Raw genomic sequence first — 27,895 nt, forward strand, 5'->3', positions numbered from 1 at the left:
GGAACAGCCAGACAGCTGAATTCCAGAAGGATACCAACTCTTCTGACAACATAAAAAAACCAACAACAACAAAAAACACCTTGTCTAGCACCACATCACTGATTTGAGGCAGTCCCTCTGGCTTCTGCACACAGGCCGGCATAAACTGAAAACCCAACAGGAAGTCCCGGTCATACTGTCTCTTTCCATTAGACTGCACAAGACCTGGGGAGGAAAAAGCACAGCAATAGTAGGCCAGATACATTATGCGCTTTATTAACAAAAACGGTATATGCTTGTAAAGTGCTTTTGGTGATACAAATAACAAAACTCTTCAAGGGATGGTTCACTCAAAAACTGTCGTTAATTACTCGCACTCATGTGTTTCCAAATCCAGATCTTCGGGAACACAAATCTGAGTGAGTTCTGATCCTGTATAAACTGCAACGCAACTACCATGTTCAAAAAACACAGTCAGGACATCATCAAAGTAGTCTATATGACATCAGTGGTTCAACCTTAAGTTTGTAAAGCTATGAGAGTACTTTTTGTGCACAAAGAAGAAGAAAAAATACTTTATTCAACAATTTCTTCTCTTGCTGTCTATGCAGGGTCATCATAAAACTCTCACATTTCATCAAAAATGTCTTAACATGTCTCCCAAAGATGGCCTTACAGAGGAGTGAAGGTGAGTAATTAATGACAATTTTCATTTTGGGGGGAATTATCGCTTTAATAAGCACTTTATGAATTCATAATGTGACCGGTAGTAACAATTCATGCCTATGCTGTAATTGAATCTAATCAAGTCTAATGGCTATTTAACTAGCAGAGGTTACACAAACATGACAGTTTTTACATCATGTTACATCATTTGCTATGGTTTCGGTACAGCAGGGAGAAAAAAAAACTATACATGAAATTGCTTTTTTATTATTATTAAACAACGGTTTGATGAACGGATTGATCTTACTTTAAATAAATTCAATTACAATTAAAGTTCACATTACAATTTCCTTAAGGATAAAAATTTACCTTTAGGTTGTGCTCTAAATGCAGGGATCCCCATTACATTACTATAAGACACTGATTAAACAAATACCATGAGATGTTCACTCATGTTAAAGCAAGCAGTAAAGAGGAAGAGATGATCCCGTTAACTTGTTTGACAGAGGCATTTATACAGCGATCTGACCAGCTATCACAGAGCACAAAATGCAATATGTCGAATGAATTTCTTGAAAAAATTGTAGTGTGAAAAAGGAGATTTTGTTTCTTATCAAAAGTAACAGTATATTAAACTGAAATTCCTAATTAAGTTCCCCTCAAGCAATGGTTAAAAAAAATGCTGTAGCTAATTTGTTTACGTTGCAGACATTTTTTGGTACGAATATGGGACCGTTACACCCCTAACCTACACAAAAATGAAAAGATTAAAACTTCATTCAGTTCCAGTGGGAAGTCTTACCTTCTTGCATTAGCGGAGTGGGTGAACACATGGACCCTCTGCTGTCCCCAAGAGTAACGCCACTGTCAGTGCTCTCTGTCTCCACCCCATTCCTGAAAGGCTCTGTTTCAGTCTCACCATTCTCCTCTGAGAGCTTCTCCTGGTGCTCAGGCACTGTAAACGGGCTGCTGTAGGTCCCTAAGGTTGGTTGTAAGACCATCTCATCACCAGCAGAGCTGTCCTTTGAGGTCTCCTCCTGATGTGAAGTGAAGAAAAGCAGCATTAGATAAGGGCCTGGAGGTGTTATGTGAGATGAACAACCGCATAATGTTTTTGTGCAATGATAAGAATGTCATTAGTCTGTAATGTTAAGTGGAGGGATTTAGCAATTCCCAATATCCCTTTTCCACCAACAGGGAACCCATTATATCTAACTTGACAACAGAGCAAAAAAATAAATAAAAAATTCACAGAAAACTAAGCTGGAAAGACTAAAATGTGTCTTTTCAATTTAGTGTTCACGGTTAGTCACAGTTAATGTTAGTTTTGTTTATTTATTTATACATTTGTTCATTTAGTTTTTAATTTTACAATTTGTATTATTTTATGATTGAATATTATCAAAAACGTGACAATTATCAACACATTTCACATTAATGCAGAATTATAAATGTTTAATTAGGTAAAATAAATACATAAAAGTAAATGAAATAATTTTTTTTAATAAATTTCCCAGGTACTGTATGCTTTTCGTTAAGAGTAATAGTCTATCTTACCTCATTTTCCTTTGCCAGTGTTTCCACCATCAGAACATCTTCATTTGGTTTCTTCCAAGACTTTGGTACAACAGAAACAGCTTGGGCTATGGCATAAAAGACAATACAATTAGCAAATGGTTATCTGAACTTCTAATTTTGCCAAATATTTAACATAAATCACGTAAAGAACTTATACCTGAGGGTATACATTTCCTAGAGTTGTTCTGAGATGTTTGTGATTCTGAAGCGTCCTGAATCTTTATTTGAACATTGTCCGACGACTTATTTTGCTCTGGCACCTCAAGGACAACTGGCTGCACAAGTGGTGCTAAACCAGGTGGTGGTCCAAGGACAGCAGTGGTGCTGGAGGTGCTTGAAGAGGCCTGTACGGTTGGGATCAAGGGCACATGTACAGCTAGAGAAGGGAGGTGCTTTGTCTGAAGCTCCTCCAAGGCCACTGGAACTTCCTGACTGGATTCCTCCGTGGATGACGTACCCTGGCTTGGCAGCTGAACCTCACAAGACAATGATATCTTTAGGGCTTCCTGGACCTCAGGTTCTTCATAGCTTGATAAAGGAGTTTGAGACTCTGCAAGGCCATTTACCACTTTGAGGGACGTTGAGGGCGAAGCAGAAAGTCTGAGAGAAGTTTCAGGAATAGTGTCCCCATCAGAATTAACCAAATGCGCCTGCGTCTTGGTAGTTGAAGGAGAAATAAATTCCGGTTCTCCTGCAGCAGTTGGTTTAATGCATCCACTTGAGGGATGGGAGGGAACATCAGACGCCATCTCTGGAGAAGAAGAGGCTAATAATGGAAGACTTGGGGCATCTCCTTTCTCTAAAGTGGATTCTGAAAGCCTGGGCCCAGGTGATACAGACTTTACAGGACCAGACTCCATTTTTGGCCTGTCATCTATAAAAGGTCAAAAGCAAAGAGAGGGTCAAAACATTAATCAAAAGAAAGACTGCAAGACCATTTTTTTCAATAAAAGTGAGTTGTGTCTGGAGTTTTACCTAAACAAGGTTTGCCATCCACAGCCGCAGGGCTCTCTGAGAGTCTCTGAGGTGGGTTGACACATGCCGTTTGTTCTGGGGTCTGACAGTTGCTTGGCTGTTTTAGGGTGAAAAAAAGATAAAGAAAAATGAAGACATCCGTCACCCATAGTAAAGCCAGAACTTTGACTATTGGCAAAAGCTCCGTCCACAGTCTATTCTGGCCTAGAATAAGTCTGGGAAAATATGATAATTTACTTGCATAGTGCTACCATGGCAATACAACATTTTTTCTTGGCATGAATAATAGTAATACCAAGTTTTTTATAAATGTACTATGGTAATAGTAATCTGATGTTTTACATGGACAGGTACCATGATGACACTAAGTTTTTTGGACATGTTAACCTCGACAAATGGACAAATGTTTGCAATGAAATACGGTTTCCACGGGTCCTTCAATTACGTTGTTTAACTCTTGCTATAAAAACAGTTAAAAAGAGAAGAAGAAAAAAAACAGAACATTTGTTGCGTTTTTTTTCGATAGCCTACTATTTTCCTGTTTGATACTGTAAGGCTGCTTTAACACAATCTGTATTGTTAAAAGCACTCTATAAATAAATGTTAATTTGATAAATGTGATATCATAATTAAAAAAACCTAACAAACCCCCTCCACAAATTTGTCAAAAATTAATGGAAATCACCACCACAAAAATCAACAATTTTGATCACAAAAAATTATAATAATAAAAAAAGAATAATAAATAAATTGCGAATCCTGGAAGGACTGATTAAAGGCGTTAGCATCAAATATTATAGGTGACAGCCACAATATATTCATCAGCTCTGGTTATGTGGCAGTCACTCAGTCATTCACACTTCTGCTGAAACATTTTGCTGCTTGTTGACACACTTTATCGATTCACTTTTTTTGGAAAATATACATAAACATATAATGGTGTAGCCAACAGCCTAACGCTCTCAGTGTGTTCATAAGGATTTAGATTGGGGGCAGACTGTGTGAGCTGGAACTAATCCATGCACACCCTGTGTGCCAGAGAGATAGAGAGAAAGAAACAGAGAGAGAGAGAGAAAGAGAAAGAGAGAGAGAGAGAGAGAGAGAGAGAGAGAGAGAGAGAGAGAGAGAGAGAGAGAGAGAGAGAGAGAGAGAGAGAGAGAGAGAGAGAGAGAGAGAGAGAGAGAGAGAGAGAGAGAGAGAGAGAGAGAGAGAGAGAGAGAGAGCGAGAGAACGTGAGAGAGAGAGAGAGAACGTGAGAGAGAGAGAGAGAGTAGTGGGTGGCTATACATGTCTGGAAAATAGCATTAGACAGGTAAGCTTAAAACAGCTGAGCCAAGGACCCAATGGACATGAGTAGTGAGAGCTTAAAGTGGTGCTAATTATTAAAGACGTGTTAAACACTCACGTGATGCATGAACTTGTGTTAAATGCATTAAGCACTGCACTCCACTGAAGTGAATAATTACTTTAAGCATAAATAACCAAGAAAGAACAAATTCTGGCACCTGATAACGCACTTTCCTTTGAAATTACAAGTAAATTTAGCTCACACTACACCTGCCCCTGTTTGAAGTAATGCCAGTGACAATATGTATTTCTTGCCTGTGGAGGGGTGGGTGTGGAAGACAGGTGCCCTGTGGGTGGGGTTGGTGTTGAGGAGGGCCGTCCTGCAGGTGGGGTTAAGGTGGAGACCGGGTGCCCCGCAGGAGGAGTAGGATTCCTGCTTCCAAACATTATTTCCTCCGTGATGTCCTTTCCGCCCTGGTTGGGGTCTCGGATCCGAATCTGGGAGAACAATGGCGCAAAATAACAAATAACTCACTAAAGCACCCAGGTCAATCACGGTTCCCTAGAGTGCTGTCGAAAGTACCAGCATCGCAGTATCAAATACATTTTAATTAACTGTTTGATGAAAACATTTCCCTTTATTTTGTTTTTTACATTACTTTATTAAACCACATTTCAAAAGTTTTAGGTCATTCAGTTTCAGGGCAGCAGTGTTCAACTTTGATGATAAGAAACAAAACATTACTTAAGCAAGTAAAATTTAGCAGGAATAAATTCCTTACACGAATAAATGACATTTTAGAAATATTACATGGAAAACGGTTATAAGTTGCAATAACAGGTCACAACATTGTTTATTTGATGAAAAATATAGTAAAAACAATACAGTCTTGGTGAGACTTCTTTCAAAAACATTAAAACATTTTATCCTACTCCAAACATTTAAATTAAAAACATTCTAAATTAAAATTATATATTTTTATTTATTTATTTGAGATATTTTAATAGTTTAAACTGTTTTTTCCCATGTTTTATTTTAAAATGTATATGGCATTTTGCAGGAGGCTGGGTGATTTTTAACTGGCTTAAATCTTACTTTGGCGTGGGATAAAACACTTCGGCTATGCCAACCTCACAGCATGCAAAAAAAACACCACATCAGACAGTCTGATCCAAATATGTCAGGAGTTGCACGGCACACAAATTGACTACATTCCTGGACAAAATCAATACTTGCTCTTCATCTTAAATTCTGGAAATGTAATAGACTAGCATGACATAATTACACAAAAAGCCAAGGCCAATACCAGGGTAAAACTAATACTTGATGAATATCCCTTTTAACAGCATTTTCGCATTTAATCTTGGGTCTGCCAGCCAGAGCCGTTGGGATTAAATCCAAGCCTTATCAGTCTAAAATGAATTGAAAACTAAGTGGATCCCTTGGCGTTTCTAAAACGAGGCAGAGTGTTTCAGGTACTCACTGGTTTCTTTTCACGCTTGGTTGGTGGAGGTGGCAGCGGTGCAGGCACTATGATGGGTGGAGAGGGAGGGTACACTGTCTGGCCGGCGTAATATGGCGGCCCGGCAGCTGTTGTTGGAAAAGAGATGGAAGGAAGGAAAAAAAGTGAGTCACGTCGCTGTGTGATCTGCTTTCACATGAGATCTAAACAGCCTCGGAGTGAATCGCTTTCTGGAAATGGGGTCATTTCTCAGTTAGTTAATCAGACCCACACTGAAACTACCTGGAGCTAATATGAACCAGCTGGGTGTGATGCAAGCACGCTCACACTGAAATGAGCGCTATAGAGAAGCTTGTACTTGCCATAAGGAGTAGGGTATTCCCCAGGGCCGGGTCCTGGGTAGAAGGTTCCAGACCCAGGCGGCTGGACGGCATATTGCTGTGGGGGTCCCACGTAAGGTGCACTATGACGATACTGAGAAAAGAAGCGGAGAACTGTATTGAAATATATATTTATATGCGTACGACTGTGTGAAAATGATACTTATTCATATTCTTTGAGATTCAATTATATTCATTTTTACTATACAAACACAGCAAATGAGTTTGCACATCCCATGTACACTATATTTAGCCTTAAATGTATTTACAGAATGTTTTGAGCTCATCTCATCTTAAATTAAAAAAAAAAAAAAAAAAAAAACTTATTTAACAAATTTGTACGTAAACATTTAATATAAATAATTTTAATGTGTATTTAAATAATTAAACATTTACACATTAATTACATGATAATTCTTTATACAGGTTAATATTAACATTTTGTCATATGTACTGTCGAAAATTGAATATATAACAATTTTAATGTAATATAAAAATAAAAACGATAAACCGTACAAATCTAAATGACTCACAATACCTACATAACATTAAACCTATTTTCTCCTTTAGGGATACACTTCATATTAAAATGTGCCTAATACCTGTGTACTTACACTGTAGTTACACATCTAGTTACTATGTAAGTACACATTGGTACAGCGTATCTACAGCTGTAATGTTTGTGTAACTACACATATGTAACAACCCAATGAATGGTATGTGTAAGTACAAATGTGTAACAGGACTAACAGCACTTTATGGTTAAGAAATTGTTACATTTTATATTAAGTAGACAATTCCTATGGATTTACCATGCAATTATTCTGATGTTACGGAGCAGCGGCCAGTAAGTTAGGCTTTACATTTTACTTTTTATTAAGTGGACCGTTCCTGAGGAGCTAGACTGACACACTGGTACTAAAATCCATTTTTGGTGATTTCACATTAACAGGTTTACTGACTCCTTACCTGAGGAATGTAGTATTGGTGTGTCTGGGTAGGAAAGGGCATAGGTGTCATAGTCATCATGATGGGTTGGTTGGGGGGATAAACCGTAGCAGTTGGGGTCTGTGAGCCTGGCCGAATGGAGGGGCCGTTGGTAGGAAGGGCAGGCCGTGCGGGCTGTAACTGAGTCCTGTGGAGGAACTGAGGAGGAAGTCAAAGAAATGGAAAGTTAAGCAGAAACCGAGAGAGAAGAGAAACAAGCCAGTGTTGACACAAGTCGGTTCACCTCAGGACATTCTCCAGTGTCTGTCAGGCAGCGTATTCAAATCATGAGTTATTTGAATTTAAAAGTTAATTGACAATCTGATATTCACTGGAACAGCAGTGATCCTCATACATGCTAGATGAATTATATCAATTGTGCTCATCAGACAGACACAATGAAACAAACATAAGCACACGCAGCAGCCTGGAGAAATGAGCTGTATTCTCATTCTCTGCTGTAACGCGGTGGTGGCACAGCTTTGGCACAACGGTTTATTCATCGGGAGAATACTGCATGCCTGCTGGAGGAGTCGTCCCCTCCCCCATCACTTCCTCCCCCGCTTTCCCTCTGTTTGTCTCTCTCTTTCTCACTCCGCACAGCAAATATTACCTCAGCAAACCAGTCAGTGGGCGCTAGCAGCCGTGCAGCACTGAAGCACGAGGTGACCTCTCTCTCTCTGCTTGATTCTACAGCCCCATTCACACCAAGAAAGAGAACTATAAAGATAACGATATTAGCGTTCACAAGTGAAAGACACTGTCTGTTAATTCTCGAGCTCATTATAGCAGGATTGATTCTGATTAGGTGTCAATGTTTTAATCTTTCATCAACTGGAAAAAAATTGTTCGGAAAGTGATCGTTTCTCTGTGCTTTTATTGTTATTATAGCTATTCTTTAATAATAGGAGACATGCTCAATCCCTTAAAATGTTTAAATGATTGTTATCAATTATAATTGTTATTAGGTTTTGATTTAGCATCCCAATAGACAGGACAGTAAAACTCTTTCTGAGAAATTAAATTCAAATTAAAGTCAAATCCATACACGCAGCATACAAATTCCAAAAATGTCAATAAAACAGTCGAAACTTCAGGTTGCCTGATGTGAGCAATGTTCAAGGCAGGTAAAGCTGCAGGATTTTTTCTTAAGGGGAACGCACTTTTTATATTTATTTTTTTTGCGGCAAGCGGCAGCGAGTTAATCATAGCCAATGCTTGAATAATTTAGCCTTCTCAAATCATTACAACTTGCCTAAAATAAAATCTATAGCTATAAGACAGTTCAAGCGAATCACATTGTTAGTTAAAATTTGGAACCTATACAAATGTGCAAATCAACAGAAGCTGAAGAGCGTTCTGCAGGACACAGAGGCGCCAGCATCATCACAGGCATACATTTCGGTCTGAGCGCTCATGGCACGCACGGTGCATACAGCCATACACCTGCAGGCGCCGCTGGTTCCAGGTATTAAGCAGAATATGCAGGTTTATTTGAAAGCCCTAGCTGAGAAATTAAAGTACATTATTTTCTAGAGTCTACTGCTGATTTGTGGTGCTACTTGCTCCCGGGAATGTGTCACAACAGTCAGATAATTATTTTAGTAAATAGTTCCAGTAGAAAACAGGTTCAACAAAATGCTGGAGTCCATGAACTAGATGTTGTGATTTTAAAAACACTTTGCCTGAACCATCATATAAAAAAAAAAAAAAAAAAAAAAAAAAAAAATAAAATAAAATATATATATATATATATATACACATACACACACACACGTGTAAAATCAGGTGTTAGTATTATAATTAAAAATAACAGTTTTCTATTTGAATTTATTTTCAATATATTTGTAAATATTTTCAATTTGATACGTTTACATTTGACTTAATTTTTTGTTCTTTTTCATTTAAGTGTAACATATTTTTGCGATTGTGAAGTAGCATTTTCAGTAGTTATTGATCATAAAGTCTAAAGTAAATAACTATAAAGATTACGATAAAGATATAGTTCTAAAACTCGTTCTCAATGTTTTAAAGAAAAGCAGATCCAACATCACAGCTTTAACAATAAAGGAACAGAGAAACTATATCGCTGGAATCACTTTCAGAATGATTTTTTCAAACTGATGAACGATTAAAACATTGACGCCCAATCAGAATCAATACTGTATATAAATGAGCTCAAAAATGGAAGTTATTGTTCGCTTGTGTGGACACTAATACCCTTATCTTGATAGTTAGCTTAATAGTTCTCGTCCTTGGTGTGAACAGGGCTTTACTCTAGTCTTCTGTGTCACATGATCCTTCAGAAATCTTTCTAATATGCTTATCTGATGCTCAACACACATTTCTTATCAGTGTTGAAAACAGTTCTGCCGTCTAATATTTTTGTGGATACATTTCCACAGTTTGCCACCACTTACAAGGCGAAAGGTTATTTTCAGTTCTCCCTTAGACAACATCCAACCTAATCATGCTGCTCAGGTACACCCAAAAACATCTAACAACATGGCTCAGAATAATCCAAGCCTATCATTAGGCGAGCCTCTGAGAGATTTCCCGAAGCCACAAGTGTGTGTAGAGACAAGAACAATAAATGCAGCGGACGCCCCTTGATGGGCGGATGAAAAGTGATTTAACACCACAGAACCCGCTCGTGTCTGAAAGCGGAGCTGAGATTACACGTTACCGTCTGTGCTCAGAGTGTCGGTCCTCCAATAAACATCGAGAGACTTGAGTCGGCCTCTTTCCAGAGCATTTATCATTACGCGACTATCAAAAAGCTCAGAAAGAACTAGATTTTGTTAAATACACAGAAAATAAAATGACCCAAGCTGGGTTTCACCATGTACCCTATAAAATGATGTGGTTAAGGGACTGAACTGGCATGCTTCACTGTAAATGGATGCAGTATGTGGGAGATCGTGTAATAGGGTGGCATATTGGAGGAACTGGTATCTGAAAAGAAGCTCTAACACCAAAACAACTTGCTCAGAGAAACAGCTCTCTAATTAAATCTATGGGATATGAGGACAGTACTGTATGTATGCGAGCAAAAAAACTGCATAGAAGCAAAGTAAAGATAGTGAATAATGGCTGAAAAAACGCTCAGAAAGCGTTGCGGAAAAGTTCTATTACAATCATCCCAAAAGTTTCATTATTTTTGTGAATCCAACATGAAATAAAACCAAAAAAGTACTTTTATTTTGTATACAGAACCTTTCCTCATAAAACACCTACTGTAGAATAATTTAGCTACAAAATAACAATTAAAACATTTTTATTTAACAGAAATTATATACAGCTAAAACTGTAAAGATGATATATTTTTACTGTAGGTTGTATTTATAAATATTTAAAACTTAAATATTGGTTTGTTAAACTTCGGGTCAAAGGTGAAAACAAAGAACTGACAAAAGAAAACAAAAAAAAGAAAAGGAACTGAAACAGAAGACCACCACTGGAGAACAAACATTGCTTGTGTGTGTGTGATGGGTGATTTCCTCTCACTGTGACTCATACAGGCCGACAGGGGATCGAGCGCAGCCTGGGGCGAAGACCACTCTGTGCTAAACTACTGTCACAATGCCATACAAGTGTATGTGGGGAGAGAGAGAGAGAGAGAGAGTGTAAGTGTGTGTGTGTGTAAATGCCAGAGAGGGATGGAAGCGGAGACTTGGTGTCTGTGTGTTTGTAAGGGATAGAGATAAGAATGAATGCATGTATCTGAATGGCAGAAAGATAGAGAAAGAGGGCATGAGTGACTGAAAGAAAAAGGGCATGAGAGATTGTGGATCTATGAAAGGGATAGAAAAGAGCGTTAGAGAGCATGAGCGAGAATAAGAGAATGAGGGGGACGAACGGAATGTGGAAGGAGAATTAAACGAATGGATGCTCCTATATTAGGGTGATTCTGTAAACAACAATGAAATAACGTGTTTAATTTTTACTCAATGGGATTAGTTCACCCAAAAATTGTGAACCTCACCGTCATGCTGTTCCAAACATGTGAAAACTTCAGGACAATAATTAAGACTATGATTTCTCAAACCCTGGATAGAGAGCAATGGAACTATCATATTCAAGGCCCAGAAAGGACATTGTTAGAATTATAGAATTGTTAGAATTATGTGACATCAGTGGTTCAACTGTAATTTTTAGAAGATACAAGAACACTTTTTGTCAGTCTGTGTGTGTGTGTGTGTGTGTGTGTGTTGGGCTGCTGACGATGTAGCTGGCGATCTAATGCAGAATTCAGATGTGCTGATCCTTGTTCGCCAGCAGAACAATACACACGCATATGGCGTGGTACTCTCGTGAACATGCGTCAAAGACTGACAAGGCAAAGAAGAAATTGTCACAAAGTTGTTAGTTTCTGTTTTCTTTGTGCACAAAAAGCATTATCATAAAATTACGTATGAACCACTGATGTCACACAGACTATTTGAACGATGTCCTTACTACCTTTCTTGGATTTGAACGTGATAGTTGTGTTTCTGCGGCGGTTCAGAAAGCTCTCCGATTTCGTTAAAAATACCTTTATTTGTGTTCCCAAAATTAATGGAAGTCTTGTGAGTTTTGAATGACATGAGGTTGAAAAATAATGACAGAATTTTTATTTCAGGGTGAACTATCCCTTTAAAAATAATTATGTATTGTATATACATTTTTTTAATAAATATATTTTTTTATTAAATTTTTATTTTAATTTAAAATTAAAATTTTACTACATTTTATTTTCAGAAGAAAAAAGCATTTATTTGAAAAAAAGTTTAACAAGTCATTTTGTACTATTAATTTAAAGCATCCTTACTCAATACAAGTATAAAATTAAAAAAAGGTCACTTACTTGATATATTCAATACATATCTATATATTACAATCACAAGTGTGAGAATCTTTCATCATGCACCACAGAGGCTCTGAACTATATGATCTTCATTTCTCTTCTTCTGACCAACATTCAACACCAGCCAACTATTCCAGCCTCTGCTCTGTGTGTGTGTGTGTGTGTGAGAGACACTCTCTTTCCACTCTCTCCTATTTCTGTTTGTTTTCTAATGGCCTGTAGGCATCAGTTTTAGCCAGTCTGCAGTGGAAGCGAGCTGGGACTTGCCGCAGCCACAGGGGAGAAATGAAACCTTAACTCAGCTCTTTTAACATCAGCACAGATGTCAAAGCTTCTTTCGCTGCCGCACATTACATAGTCAATTGCTGTTCTATAAAGTGAACCTTACACAGACCTCTGTACACTGATACGCCTTTGCTTTATTTCCCCTCGAAAACAAAAAAGCATTAAGGTGCAAAAGAATCCATTCTACATAGTCCATAATGTAGTGATGGCCTACATGAAGCATATCGCACTGCAACATCTGCATGGGAAAACTGCTAATTGTGATTGATGTTGTCGACGAAAATAGTAAAAGTGACGGCACCTTTCAAGGTGTCGCCGCGCTCGCGAGCATTTAAACTGCCGGAACGAACTCAAAACGCACTTCGTTTCGCTCCGTTTTTGTTCAAAATGATTCAGTTCATTCTTCGATTTTGTTTGAAGCATATTTTGGGGCCTTAAGGATTTCCTTATAGTTTGTGTCAGTATCGCACTGCAAATCTTGTCGATTCTATTACTGGTGCAAATAAGAGAGAGAGACAAGTGGCAGGTTGGGGAGGAAAGTCACAAAACTTTCCTTAGAGGTCAGATGCTTGCGGTCGCACTCGCAGGGGCTTGTGGCTACATGCAAAAGTGCATAAACAAATCATTAGCAACAAATCACAAACAAGTTTCTCTTTGTAATGAAACACCGAAGCACAGTGGACGGAATAGCTGGAACACACACTCATGCAAGTACAGACAAGAATAAAGCTGCCCAAAGCAACTTCCATTCCAACGATCTTAATGACCTCCGAATGCATTTAGTTACGACTGGCAAAAGCCCAATTCGTCCAGACACACACACACACGATAACGCTTCCGCTCAGGAAAGCAACAAACTGAAGTATTTCATCTAATAAAAGGTGCACTAACAGTTTTGACAGGCGTTAGCAATCAGCGTCAGCCTTCATCGCACATCTGCTCATCAGATAACACGAATACAAAACATCATCATTTAGGAGCTCCTTCAGAGAAGACAAGAAACGGATGAGTCAGAGGAGACACTTCTAATGTCTGCTTCTCAAGGACGGGGAGCTCGTTACACAGATGAGCTAACACATGAATATGTAATACGAAAACATCTCTAGTCGTAATGGTCCGTAAAGCAGAAGAGAGTCATTTCTACAAAACAAGCAGCGCCAAACTCAACTCAGTGGTTGACCTATTACTTAATAGCATTGGAGTAAACTGAATGCAGTAGGAGTTGTAATATGCAAGTATTGAAGATAATCCAATAGCATCATATATAATAACTGGCTAAATTAGAGAAGCTTCTTAAGTGTCTGATAGGTCTGTGGGGTTTACCTGATGGTGGGTCGGCCGAGGTCCCGCCACAAACTAGTAGAGATGGCAGCATGTTTTAAGGTCATCAAGAGCGGGAAAGGAAGAGAAAGAATGGCGAGACAGTGAGGATAATAGATGATTCACCTTGAACAACTTTGCATTTCCATTACAAATGAAACAAGAGCAGGGTTGTATGATGTCAGCAGGTGGTTCTACTGGCTGGTCTTAATATGAATGAAGTGGGTTTGATTCATTGCAACAACCTCAGGGTGACACTCCTAATTTTTTAGCATTTTGTTTTATATTATTGAGGCAAGTGAAATTGTTTAGAAATTAAGTATGAATTTTAAAGGAATAATGTTCTTCTAAACTTTGTGTTCATTAAAGGATTCTGAAAAAAATGATCACAAAATATTGAGCAGCGAACATGTTTTCAACATCGATTAAGTTTCTTTAGCAGCAAATCAGCATATTAAAAGGATTGTTAAGAACATTATTTAGGTTTTCTTTGCACACAGAAAAATATTCTGATGCCACACAGAACATTTTATCTACATCCCTACTACCTTTCTGGGTCTTGAACAAATTAGTTCCTTTACTGTTTATGCAGGGTCAGAAAGCTTTTGGAAAATATTTACAGGTCTTACAGGTTTTAAATGACACAAGGGTGAGTAATAATTAAATTAGTAATTATTATTATTTATTATAAGATTTAATAGTAATTATAGAATTATTAATATAAAGTCTATGTTACAATGTTTATTAGAATTATATATATATATATATATATATATATATATATATATATATATATATATATATATATATATATATATATATATATATATATATTACCTTTTAAAGTTAAATTATTTTATCTAATGCACTTTCAGAGTTCAAAATTAAGACCCAAGACCCAGCCAACGTTCTTAACTAAGTAAACTTATGTCGTGTGTCAACTATTCTAAATGGGTGCACCCTGTTTTTTAAAACGCCAGGTGCATGGCATCTTTTTCACTCTGAGTGTTTGTTCGCATTTTTTTGGTGCCGAGAGTTGAAGAATGTTTGACTTTAGATAAAACGCTGCACTCATCACTGTCACTTTCTAGTCAGCCTACCAGTCACAGCTGAGGAAGGCCAGGACTACCGGCTGTACTACGGCTGAACAACCAAGGAGAAGTTAATATTGCTTGTTAATATTGTTAATATAATGTTTGGAGAAACACTTCATTCGCGATGTGTCTGCCATTACGTGAGTGAATACTCTGTATCATAGCAACTGCAGCATCTCAAAAAAAAAAAGAGCTCAAAGCTAAGCATTTTCAGCTGGCTAAAAACACTTTGTTGGACACGCTGCCTTGAGGCAGGCAAAAATCAGTTGACAAGTCAGTTGGATAATACTTTAGAATAGGTACCACTTGTTAACTACCAACTATGACTTTTCCCCTCAATAAATTCTTAATTTGCTGCTTATTAATAGTAAGCAAGATAGCTGTTAAGTTTAAGTATTGGGTATGATTAGGGATGTAGAATAAGGTAATGCAGAATAAGGCATTAATATGCTCTAATAAATGGCTAAAGTTCTAATAATATGCATGCTAATGTGCAACTAATAGGTGTAACCATAAAATAAAGTGATACAGTCAGTTGACTTTATAGGGCACTCAATCCCCTTTTTATTTGTGGTATACTGTCTCAGTCTAAAATGCATTCAAACTGGTGTTAAATAAAATAAAAGTAATAGCAATACTAAAAACTATTTTAGATTATTGTTATTAATATGACAATAACCATAAATTATAAAACAATTGCACCCTAAAATAAATGAAAATATATAATCACAATATATTTATATTATTTGAGATTATTATACATATTGTTTTTGCTTTACACAACAGTAGGGAAATTGCAATACTTCTTTCCTAAATTCTATACTTGGACTGCAGTAATGTTCCCCATTTAAACCACTAGGCATCAGCAATTTATGCAGCACTTTTACCCTTTTATTTTGACGGAAACAGCAGTAGAGCTTTTATTTTGAAATGAAACTCCAGCTTCAGTGAAAACAGGCTTACACGAATGCATCTCACAACAAATCTAGTGAATTTTTGCAATCACATGCCATGCAAATAAAGCATAACTGGAGACCACCGAGCTATCAAATGCACGCTGAACTCACAGCACATGCAATAAATGAGTTCACTGCATTCACTGTGAACTGAGCCGGTCTGAGGCGCAAAAAACACCGGATCACAAGCTGAGCTCTTGAACTAAGCGAGTGCTTCTCTTTGAAACGTGTAGCAAATTGATGACTTGATGAAGGGATTAAGCCATATTGTGCTTTCAGCTTTAGTTCATTTGACAGATACTGTTCAAAAGCATAATGGCCCAAAACACAACTTTAAAGACCTTTTATGTAAGAATATAAGTCTGGATATATTTTGAAAACTACACTTTTTGCACAGAAGACCTATCGTCATGTGCTCACAGTGATAGAGGCTTTTTGGCTGCTGTAATACCACAATATTGATAATAACATTATATGCCTAATAATTAACGACAGAGTATTCATTTTTGAATGAACTATCCTTAAGGGTTTATTGGCGTTGTTGTTGTTTTTATCACCAAAAGAACTTTTTAGTGATTATTGACAGAATTGACATTTTTCACTTTTAAAAAAAAAAATCTTACCAACTCCAAACCTTTGAATGAATTTATATATAATCTTTGTTTATGTTTTATATAATATGGGATGATAAAATCTCACAGAAATAAAACAAATGTTATTCAATTATTTCCCAAAAGACAGATGACACCTAGATGCCTATATTGAAAGCATTTTATAGTTTATGGCCATTTATGCATTAGTGAATCATTCCAGTGTCTAAATGATCAACTTCACACTGTTCCTGTTAGCAGCCATCTGATATCTACACTTTCATTGTTTTATTTACCATTATAAATAATAATATAATAATGTAATGACACAATCGACACTTTTCACAATTAGTGAGTGCAGTGCTTACCGGCCGGGTTTGCGGCTGTACGTTCATTGGCTGCGTCTGTGGCGAGTACACCAGAGGGGCGGAGCCTGCATTCTGAGCTGGGTTATATGGAGGCTAAACAGTGAATCACAGATGGCGAAAAGTTTAGGCAACTTCCTTTTGAAACATGATATATAATTTCCATTCACAGCACAGGAATAGCAAGTGATCATCATTATCTGAGCGTGTGCATATTGGCTTTATTTCTTTGTCAGACAAATACATTACCTTCCAATCAATCTACAGCAACAGAGTTTATATAAAAGTGCCTGTGGAATGTCTATATACCCGTCCAGAGTGTGTGTGTGTGTGTGAAAGTCGTGGGATCATTACAGCACCTGTGTCGGCTGGAAAAACTATTTATAAAATAGCGACAATGTTCCTTCAGGCTGGTGGTAACCATGGTGAGGAGAGCAGAGCAAAAATCACTCATAACACAAAACCACAGAACTCTGTAGTGCAAGTGTGTGTGCGTGAGTGAGTGAGTGAGTGTGTGTGTGTGTGTGTGTGCGCGCAAAACATCAGTCGTCTAAATGTAATACACAAGTCTAAATGTCACAGTTAATTCAGACCCAACAAAGGCAAAGAACAAAACTAATTTCTGGTGTAAAATAAGGTGACCCAGAAAAACATAGCAACGCCAAAATTTAATGAGTTCTCCTCTGTCTTAAAAGATAAAATATCAGGTGATTAAGCATAAAATTGTGTAGACTGTTGTGTTGGGTATCGGTACTTACCCCTCCACCTGTCTCCCAGCCCTTGAGGAAGCGGTACGAGGGGGCGGCAGGGACCGATACCTGAGAGAGGGCTGGGGACGTGGCATGGCCGGGAGGGGTGCCTCCCAAATTTGGGTGGGTTTTGCTGAGGTCGTGACCTGGGTATGGAGGACCAGGGTGTCTGGATACCTAAGGAATGACCGCAAAAAACATTTACATAAAGTGTTCTTACCATAGCTGCTTTGAGTTTATAAATATATATATATATATATATATATATATATATATTCCTCTGATCATCACTTGATTCTTTATTCCCATTAGCATATTTAACATTGTTTTATATTACATTTTTAAATATATGAATGTAAACAAGCTATTTTATTAATATATATATTAATAATAATAGATATATTTATTTATTAATTATATACACACACATACATACAAATTAATGGATGCATCAACTGGAACTGATCAACAGGAAAGTAATATTTATGTTACAAAAATAGTCTTATTTAAATAGTCTTATTTATATTTCATATAAATAATGAAGATTCTATTCATCCTAAAAATGTATCAAAAATTCCACAAAAATATTAAGCAAAAATATTTCCTTTACTGTAGCTTATCAATATGGAAACATACATTTATATTTCAGCACTTTAGAAAAAAAGGTAAATGATCATTTTAAATTATGATATTAGTTTATAAATTATAATATTTTACTGTAAATATATGCAGCCTTAGCAAGCAAAAGTGACTTTTTTCATTAAAATCTTACCAATCCCAGACTTCTGAATGGCAGTGTGCATATAAAATGTAGAATATATAATTTATATAAAAATATTTTAGTTTAAGAAATGTAATCAATATTAAATATATTTTATTTATCTAATAACAGTTTTTGGAAAGGTTACAAATGTAAGTTCCATTGGGATAAATGGTCTTCTTCAGGTCAACTACACTTATGGTACAGCAGTGAGGAAAATTTTGCTGAGTAAATTATTTCAAGCTAGTTAAACTGTCAATATGTATATCTCAGAGAGACAGTTAAAAGCATATATATCAACTGCTTATACTAATAATGACAAAAGAACATACTTGCTTAAAGTATGTTTTTCTGGCCTTAGGACTTGTCTATGTATATACATTAAAGGGATGTGTAATGACAGTAAGTGTATGTGTGTGTGAGATCACTCACACTGTAGACCGCCGTCACCCCAGAGTGGGCGGGAAACATGCGTTCCTCTAGTGATAGCGCTGCTCGAGGGATCCTGGGAAGGGTAAAGTTAGAGAAAATCTCGCTAATAGGCTTAAAATGTCGATTTTAGAAGCCAAGAAGGTCACAAAACACAAAATATTAGTCACAAGCAAAACATCCAGTGTTGGGTTTCATAATGACAAGCATTTAGTACATTCAGCGATAATGGTGCAGACTCTTTCACACTAATTAACATTACTGTCAATTTCTTCCAGCGACTTGCATTTGGGGCAAAGGTTCGAGAAAGTTAACACAAACACATTTTCTCCCTCCCTTCTTCAAAATGTCCAATTCAGTTTTTCAGTACACCCCGTACCTCCACAGGCCAGGAAGATGTCAGACAGAAATCCTGACATGGAATTTCAAATATGTGAGAAGCGGATCAGCGCACTGTTGGATACAATGCGTGTCCTAACACATTAAACGAATGGCAAACGTTAAAATAAAGTTGCAAAATTTCACAAAAAAAAAAATGCCCCAGTTTACATACGTTTTCCATACGAAGAAAATTATAACAGATATGTTCAGGTTGCAGGTGGTGAGAAAGACGTGAACCTACAATCTGTATGAGATCATCATGGTTTTTACAGACAACTAAATGTTGAGCACCCATTAAGCATCACTCATCTGGTCTTCCCTAAAGGAAGTCTTCTAGCAGGGTGAAGGAGTTCATAATGAACGTTGTGCTCTCATACCTGCCTGAGGTATTCTGTGACCCGAATTACAGGGTCACTCAGACACACAGTCGAAACGACAAAGACGGATGGATGTGACAGGAAAGGAAATATCAGGAACCGGCTCCGGCGGTTACGGTATCTGTAACTGTAAGTGAGCGATGAGCAGATCACATGGTTTCGGGGAAAGTAGAGGAGGTCTGGCTTTCCTCCTTCGTGCGCTTCATGCACTCATGGACACTTTTTAGTCTTTCGGCGAAACCCTGCCTTCTGATTTGCGCTCTCTTTCCCATTCTCCCTCCCCTTCTACCTCTTTGGCCTTCTGCCAACCTAAACTCTGAGCGAAAAAAAGGGGGGATGGGGGAAGTAAGAGCTGGGAAAAAACAGCCAGGAAGAGAGGTATAATGTGTGACGAGAGGTTTTCCTTCATTCGTAACAACCCAAAACGAGTATGTGAACGCGTGAAGGGAATCTGACTTTGGAAACCTATGTTCCAGGTCATCAGGGACATATCCGCAGTCCTCCTAAACCAAGTTCAGAGAGGTGCACCTGAGGAATGCAGTTTGGGGGACGGCCCACGAGGCTATTTGATCAGGTTAAAACTGACAGCTGACACTCGCGAGGCTCTGGCAGGACACAAGGCACGACTTACTGGAATTACAGGCTGATCTGATTCCTGTGTTCGCAGTTCGGCACTCCATTGCATAACCAAATCCCTTTGCATGGTCATGGAAGTGTTTTGATGGTACAACACGCAAGTGTGAGCACACAGGTGTGAAGTCGTCAAGAAGGAATTCGCCCATTTTCCAAAAGCGAAAAAAAAATGTACAGAACAGATGTTACGTTTCTAATTCAACACAAAGACAATCTTTTTCGTAAAGCTCCATTTGTCTTATGGCCAAAGGGAACATCAATTCGATTAAGGAAATTTGGGAGGCAAGACCATTTTAGGTGAATTACAGTTGTGCACTGGACTTCTAAAAAGAGCAACCAACAAAAAAAAAAAAATGCGTAACACTGCCAGGACACTAATTTTCAAAGAGTAAACTGAGTTTTTCAAACACTGAGACAGTTCTTATTAAGCATCACTAAAATATCCTATTAGTGTTAGGGTCTCTGGAGAGGGATGGTCCTTTACTATCTAAACATTAGCTCTTCAATTACTGAAAGCAGAATGAGTACAGCAAAGGATGAGATGGCAAAACTGTCTAGCCTTAAACTTTCATAGTAGCTTACTGCAAATCCAATTAAGCACCATATGGAGTGACAGATAGAAGGGAAAGAACGAACAAACAAAAGCGAGAAAAGAAAGGACGAAATTAAGGAAAAGGATAGAAATGGAGGAAGAAACAACCGCAGTAAAAGAAACGGGGAAAAAAATTGAAAAAAAGGGTTAAATACTGAAGGACGAAAGGAGTGAAAGGTGTAAGAACACTGGAAGGTAGAATGATTTAAAAAGGAAATAAAAAGGAAGGAAGGACAAGGGAAGGAAAAAAAAAAAAAAAAGAGAAGTTAGATATACCAGGAGTAGATCGTCTACGTGGCAGGCAGAGGGTCTACAGCTGAGGGAGGGAGAGAAAAAGAGAGAGAGAAAGCTCAAGAGATTTATTCCTCGCTAACGTGAACCTCAGGTCAGACTGTGCAATAAAGGCACAGTATGATTTTCAGGACTGTGTTCTATGACCTCATCTTATATTATGGATATATGCATACATATACACACACACACAAACAAACATATGTATGCATTTAATGCACTTAAAAAAAAAAAGGTGACTGAGCACACATGACCCCTGGACCACAAAACTGTCATAAGTGGCATGGGTATATTTGTAGCAATAGCCAACAATACATTGTATAAGATTTTTCTTCTTATTAGTGGTTCTTCCCAAAATCAGAAACATTGCGGTTTTGTCGTATTATGAAAACACTGCTTTGTGTTTGACTATCCTGACGGCTTGATGGCTTAACCAATGGCGTGAATTTGGGGCTGGGTTATCTATATGGAGTGTTTGGCAAACCTGTGTGAAACCATACTGAGTTTCAATTCTGTGTGGTAATATCTGTTAGCGCACAAACAAACACTGCACCTTAATGTTCACATTAAATCAAAATTAAAGATCTTAAGGCCAGTGTTGCCAGATAGACAGACAATGGACGATTTCCAGCCCAAAAGTTCACAAAAACCCGCCTCAAAGAACTATCTTAACTTCTAACGTTATAGAATGTAAATCAAGATAAAAGCTATTGTTTTATCTCCTTAAAACAAAATAACAGTAACAAAATAATATAAATATCATTTTAGATGGGCATACACTCCCATATCAAATCGTTGAAAATGACCAAATATGATTAAAATATGAAAGCTGGCAGACATTGTCAAAATGGCAATAAAGAAATTAACCAAAAAAAAAAAGATCAACAGTAAGAATTTAAAAATGCAAAAAACCTGATCAAGCAACTGTAGCCTTTTTCACACACCATGTCAAAACTGTGTCATTCATTAATGCATACTGTATAATAATCCAACAATAAAAAAAACCCAGCAACAATAATGCTCTTAACTTCATGTAATTTCACACAGAAGTAGCGAAAGTCTTTTGTGAAGTTCATATTGAACATAACACAGAAAGACAAAACTAACAAGTCAGACAGCTTCAAAAATATAACAATATAAAAATATTGTTATTAAATTAATTTAAATGTGCTTTGATTTCCAAGTTGCAGAGATAGAGTCACCATGTCATCTCTCCTTTAACAGGTGTAATTCACATTTTGAGACCATATTTATAGAGTTCTGCATGCAAGATCAGATCATAAAATATCGTTATCATCCCGTCTGCTGATTCATATTGTCTAAATGTGCGGCCGTGACGTCAAGTATCAGTCTCTTTGCATTGTGTGCACGTGTGTTTAGACGACACTGGTGCTTGTATGTTAACCAATAATCAGCATTTTTCCAATTGACAATTTATGTAATGTTTAAAAACCGCCAAACAGACCCAAAGCCAGCCCAAATTTCGTCCACTCACCCAAGCCAATGTTTACCCACACAATCAAATTCAAAACCGCCCAATCTGGCAACACTGCTTAAGGCCTGTTCACACTAAGAATTTTTATCACTCATGAGATGGGAGTGATAAAAAAAAAAAAATTGCGCGTTTAATTTTGCCATTATGTGGAAATACAAAAAATGTGTTCAAACTGGTTTCATGGTACCCGGCCCCCAAACTCCTGCCATTGGCTAAAGCAGCAGCTGCCACTTCAAATCGCTTAGTGCCACGTTTTCAAGCATCACAGAGCCAACCAAAGCTCACTACAAACAGCTTCCTTACAGTCATCTCTACGCATTAAACTGAGATCAGACAATCGAAAAATAACCTACTTCACTTTCAAGAACGAGAGTTCCTTATCCCTCCTTGTTTAGCATTTACTTGATAAGCATTCGGGGCATACTGTGTGCGAGGGAGATGAAAAGGGGAAAAGCAGGTGACAAGATGTGCTGGAACTAAGAAAGGGGCTGCGTTGAGAGGTTTGGGGTTGCGACAGGCGGTGTGTGTGTGTGTGTGTGTGTGTGAGACTCTCTGTGACCTAGGCGATTGTTGGCAGGCGGTGGGAAGTCTCACACTCTGAATGCTAAGCAGCGCTGCCATTGTCTGAGGGGTGCAGCGCCAGTCGCATATGTTACCCGTCGCTCAGGCAACCAACACCCCAACCCCCCTCCACCTTACACACAAGCTCTCGACGCAGCATCATCACCAAAGGCACGTCCCACGAGTAGGAATCCCGTCCGCTAGGTCGATTTTCTCTATTAGATGAAGCAATACAGTGACTCCTGCGCACAGGAAGGGCTTGCAATTGCGATTTATGCAATCGTGAAAGCTCTACAACTGGAAGACAGTGATATGCATCAAGTGATGTAATCATTGCCATCCGACATAAGTGCAACCATGTGTGCACACAATGGTTCACTTTTATGGCCACATGTGGTTTGTGGTTGATGTCGATCACCGCTGAACAGCCCGAGCCGATACAATACGATTTCCAATTACAAAGCAATAACGACTCTTTGTGGGAGTTATTAAACCTCGGTCATAGAGAACTACAGCCTGAAAACTGATTGGGAAGATCACAACAAAGCTGAGATCACCGGGTGATACGCATGGCGCGGCATGCCAATGCAATCGATGAAAAATGAGAAGTTCCTTTCTGCAGGGCAGGCAAACAAAAGCAATCCAAAAAAATCAGTTTAAAGAAAACCACGTACCAAACGTTTCAAGCAAACTAGTAAAAATACTAGCATTTTAATATTTCCGTTTGATATAATTAGGGTTGGAATATATACTGAATATCTGCATTATTACCGCGATGACTTTGGTGAGGATATAAAATTAGGGGATGTCATCAATTTTCTCATAATGCTAAAAGTTTAGTTTAGTTTTCTGAAGACAGTGAGCAAAGTTCACACAAAAGTTCTCATCTCACAAGTACTCTTTGAAGAGCATCAAGGCAAGAACATCTCTGAATAATGCCAGAATGTGATTAGTACGATTAAGTTTTAAACATTTCAACTTCTATTTTAACTATTAATTACAGGATCTAAAACCTGATTCTTTTTGGACCCCGCCGCAAGTCTTTACAATGAAATGGTTAAGTTACGTGAAAAAGAGTCACTATGCCACATTACGCTGTTGAAGAAGAGCTAAATCAGTGCAGGCCAAATCAGCGCATGCAAAAAAAAAAACCCCAAAAAACCAAACGACAACATCCTGAGCAGTTATCACACATCCAGAGTTAAAAAAAATAAATCAAAGATAGATATAGGGAGCGAAAATGTGGCAGATTTCCCTATTGGTTTGGTTGATTCACATGCTAAGGAAACTGGATGTCACCAGTGCTTTGAATGAGACGTTCAATTTCCAGAAAACAAACAGCTAAGGAAGTCTAAAGAATATCAAGTTTCAGTTTCACTCTACTTAATACTGCAGTATGTGACAGATGTGCGCAAAATTCAGTCAAGACTGTCATAATATGGACAAAAACAGTCAATAAATTCCTTTTTTTAAATTATAGTATGCTTTGAGTGAGTAAACAATGACAATGCAAATTTTTGGGTGAACTATCCCTTAAACCTGTTCGAAAGCCTTTATTATTTGTGCAGTTCAATATGGTAACAAGAGTTGCGCAAAAACAACACGCTTCACTTTTAAAACTACCTCAGAAAATCAGGGCTCAGGCTCGGCGAACGACAGAAAATCTCAAAGAGCTCAAGAGGGTGACCCAGATTTGCAGCACGCCTATTGCTCAATTACTTAACTTGACTGTGTCTAAACAGCCTTTACTTGACTGATTACCTCACGTCAAATCAGACAGAGATTCCTATCATACATTCAACATGAGCCACACCAGCGAGCGACGCATGTGGTTTACTTTCAACAGCAAATCTGCTTCAAATTCTGAACGTCTCCCGATTATATCCAAATATTAATACAATAGCAGTGCATTCAGGCCACACTTAACGTAGGTATGTCTCAGGCTAGATATGATTAGCATGTGTAAACAAATAACACTCCAAGCTGCCCTATTTTTTGAGCCATTTCTTTCTAACTAATTTTAACCAGCTGGTCCCAAAGAGCCAGCAGCCTGCACACGTAAGAAGTCAACGTCCCTCAAGTTCACACAGGTGCCCTGACATAACCACAGGTGTAGCTGTTCGCAGACAACAACAAAAAACCCCTCCAAAAAACATTTCGGTCATTCATAACACTTCCTACCCCTGCCCTGGCAACCAGAAACAACACCCTAGCAACTGCACGAATGCCATTCGCGTCTCTTTGGAGTTTTGAGATACGGCCTTTCTTTAATAATAAAAAAAAAGCCTTCGATTTCAAAACCTAGTAAACGCAGGGGGGTGGCTATGGCGAACACGCACCGATTGCGAGCGACCCGACGCCGTAACGGACCCCGTGCGCAAAGCTGGGATTGTCAAGTTCCGTGAACAAAGCAAGTACCAGGAGGACAGGCAAACAACAACAGACACCGAAGAAGTAAATCCCTTCTACGCGGTCGACGAACACCCCTGACCGCCGCGGTAACGGTTGCTATATTAACGAGAACTAATTGCGATCTCATATCGGTAATTTCATCATCGTAATTAGGTAAACTAGTCAGGTGATGTGATCACAAAGCGAAATCCCCATTCGTTGGCCCATTGATCCGTGCCGTGGGACACAAGGGGCTTTGTTATTATTGAAAGGATACTGGGTAGGCGGCACGGCTGACGGCGGAGGAGCGCTCTGGGCTCCCGGTGGTAACGACACGGAGGTCAGCGCTGCGCGGAGTTGCGTTGGCGGTGCCGGTCCGGTTACGTGTCCGCTAACGGCGACAGCGGCCGGTTTCGGGACCGCTTTCGGTGGCAAACTCATTGCAGAAATTTAAACCAAAACAAACAATACGCAGCTGAAAACGATCGCACGTTCCAACAATATCTGGCCGTTTCTTCTCTCTACGAAGGCCGGAACGTGTGTATATCCTTATGCCATGGATTTCATTCAGATCTGGCTTTTGGTACCAAAAATGTCATTTTATCTTTGAAGTCGGGGGTTGTAGCTGCTCTGTGCATGGGGACGGTAGGGGGTTGTATCCCCCCTCCAGCCACCCTGGATCTCCCCGGTCGAATTGTTCTTCTCCGCCTCCTCAGATGGCCGTCTCCCGGTTTGTTTGCTCCGCTTTGCGCAGTAACATCACATTAGCGAGTCGCATCGTATGAATTTCTCATAAAGATGGGAGACTTAGCTCAACATGGCGTTGTTGCGGCTGCTTCCAGCAGTCCGGCTGGACGGACGGCTCGGTAAACATCGGGTGAGTTCGGAGATGCTCGGCTTCACCTTACGCCACTTCGTATTGATTGGAAGTCCGACACACTTCGAGGAATCGGCTCTTTCGAACAGTTTGCTTCAAAGATGATTCAGTGGTTATTTAACGTCGTGACGTAATTGCGACCTCACGCCGTCCCTTGACAAGTTTATTTGATCTTTTACACCTGATTGTATTCTTTATTTATGCATATTATTATTACTACTACTATTATAAGAACATAAGTGCATACTTTTAATGTCTACGCGACAAAAAAAAGACTCTCCTTAAAAGTAGTCATTTAGGACCGTAATATAATTTACGAACAACACTAAACATATCTTGAATGAAAATAAGTATGCAGCCATTTTATATTAAAAACAATATTACATTTATTCGTTATGTTGCTTAAACTGTAAAAGGGTCCAAGCCTTAATCATTTTCCAGTATGAGTCGGTGAGTTGACTCGAGAATCACGATTCAGTTCGATGTGTGATCGAATCGTTTGGGCTGGTTTTGTGAACCGGTTCATTGACAAGATCTAAACAAAACGATTCGTTTACGAGTCGCACATCGCAATACGCCAGGGAAAGTGACGTCATAAAGGCAGTCGCCACATGCCTGCACTGTTTCACACAATGAATGGCATCTCCGTTACATTCCAGTCCATCAATAATCGGTTTCGGAGACGAATGAGTCACAATACGCAGTGCATTATGACTAAATATAAAACTGCAGGTTCACCTTCTTGAAAAAGGACCCGCCCAAAATTTGCTTGCGATGTAAAGACTATTCAAATGCCACGTTCGAGAAAGGCTCGAATAAAATAGAACATCGAATAGAATATATACGTTTGCCAGTGTTATGCAGTATGTATTTAGGGGTTAGATGGCAGGAACCTAATAATAAGGACATTAGCTTGCTTTTTTGATTTTTAATTTATGTTCACAATAATATATGGGGATGTGGCGACATCTGTCGGTCATGTTTCCAGGGGACGGAGAGAAATGATAAACTTACACATTTCAAAATTACTGCTGAATCAATCAATTAAAATGAAAGCAAATGGAATTTCAATAAGCGATATAAATATTCTTGTGCTTTTTGAAAAATAAATTGCTTGCAAATTTGTCATTATGCTGCATTACCCCTATATCTTGGATTCATTCTTTTTTTATTATTTATTTACATAATTGTTTGTTGGTCTCTGTGTTCTGCACATCAGGTTTTGAGTGGGGAAAAGCATTATTTGTGGATAAATTAGAGGGTTAATATTCGCTTATATTGAATAAGAACAGGGGCCTGTGCCATGAAGCCGGATTAGTGTGTTAGCCAGGTAAGTTTCAGTTTCGTTTTAGATACCATGAAATTAGCTCAACTTTTACCTGAATTCATTGCCATGGTAACCTACACTGTTAAGGGAGATCTCCAGTTTAAAATTCTGTTAACCTTTAACCAAGGCTTGTGATTGGCTGTCCACCATGATGTCACACATGCTCATGTTGTCATAGAACGTTGACGCTGAGCATCATGGTACCAACAAAGCTGGATTAGAGTGGTTTGGTTTTGTCAACTCAAAGCTAATCCTGTAACT

General features: G+C 38.4%; 1 protein-coding gene across 4 annotated transcripts in view; it reads right to left on the reverse strand.

The window, feature by feature from the left end:
• Positions 1-26,374, reverse strand: part of eif4g3a (eukaryotic translation initiation factor 4 gamma, 3a) — a 40,820-nt gene extending 14,446 nt beyond the window's left edge. The window contains exons 1-14 of one of the 4 annotated variants that reach the window (XM_043251312.1): positions 25,708-26,374; positions 18,713-18,785; positions 17,530-17,697; positions 16,775-16,867; positions 13,770-13,802; positions 7,298-7,474; positions 6,311-6,422; positions 5,970-6,076; positions 4,801-4,983; positions 3,199-3,295; positions 2,381-3,097; positions 2,203-2,288; positions 1,448-1,682; positions 80-204 (exon numbers count right to left, since the gene is read on the reverse strand). In XM_043251312.1, the coding sequence (XP_043107247.1) occupies positions 80-204; positions 1,448-1,682; positions 2,203-2,288; positions 2,381-3,097; positions 3,199-3,295; positions 4,801-4,983; positions 5,970-6,076; positions 6,311-6,422; positions 7,298-7,474; positions 13,770-13,802; positions 16,775-16,867; positions 17,530-17,697; positions 18,713-18,785; positions 25,708-25,871 (2,370 nt within the window). In that variant the 5' untranslated portion in view covers positions 25,872-26,374. Of the gene's footprint in view, positions 1-79; positions 205-1,447; positions 1,683-2,202; positions 2,289-2,380; positions 3,098-3,198; positions 3,296-4,800; positions 4,993-5,969; positions 6,077-6,310; positions 6,423-7,297; positions 7,475-13,769; positions 13,803-16,774; positions 16,868-17,529; positions 17,698-18,712; positions 18,786-25,378; positions 25,597-25,707 lie in introns of those variants that run through there. The other 3 variants (XM_043251311.1, XM_043251314.1, XM_043251313.1) reach the window with 3 other exon arrangements.
• Between the last annotated feature and the right edge of the window lie 1,521 nt (positions 26,375-27,895).

This window comes from Puntigrus tetrazona, chromosome 11, assembly GCF_018831695.1.
Source record: "Puntigrus tetrazona isolate hp1 chromosome 11, ASM1883169v1, whole genome shotgun sequence".
Taxonomy (NCBI): Eukaryota; Metazoa; Chordata; class Actinopteri; order Cypriniformes; family Cyprinidae; genus Puntigrus; species Puntigrus tetrazona.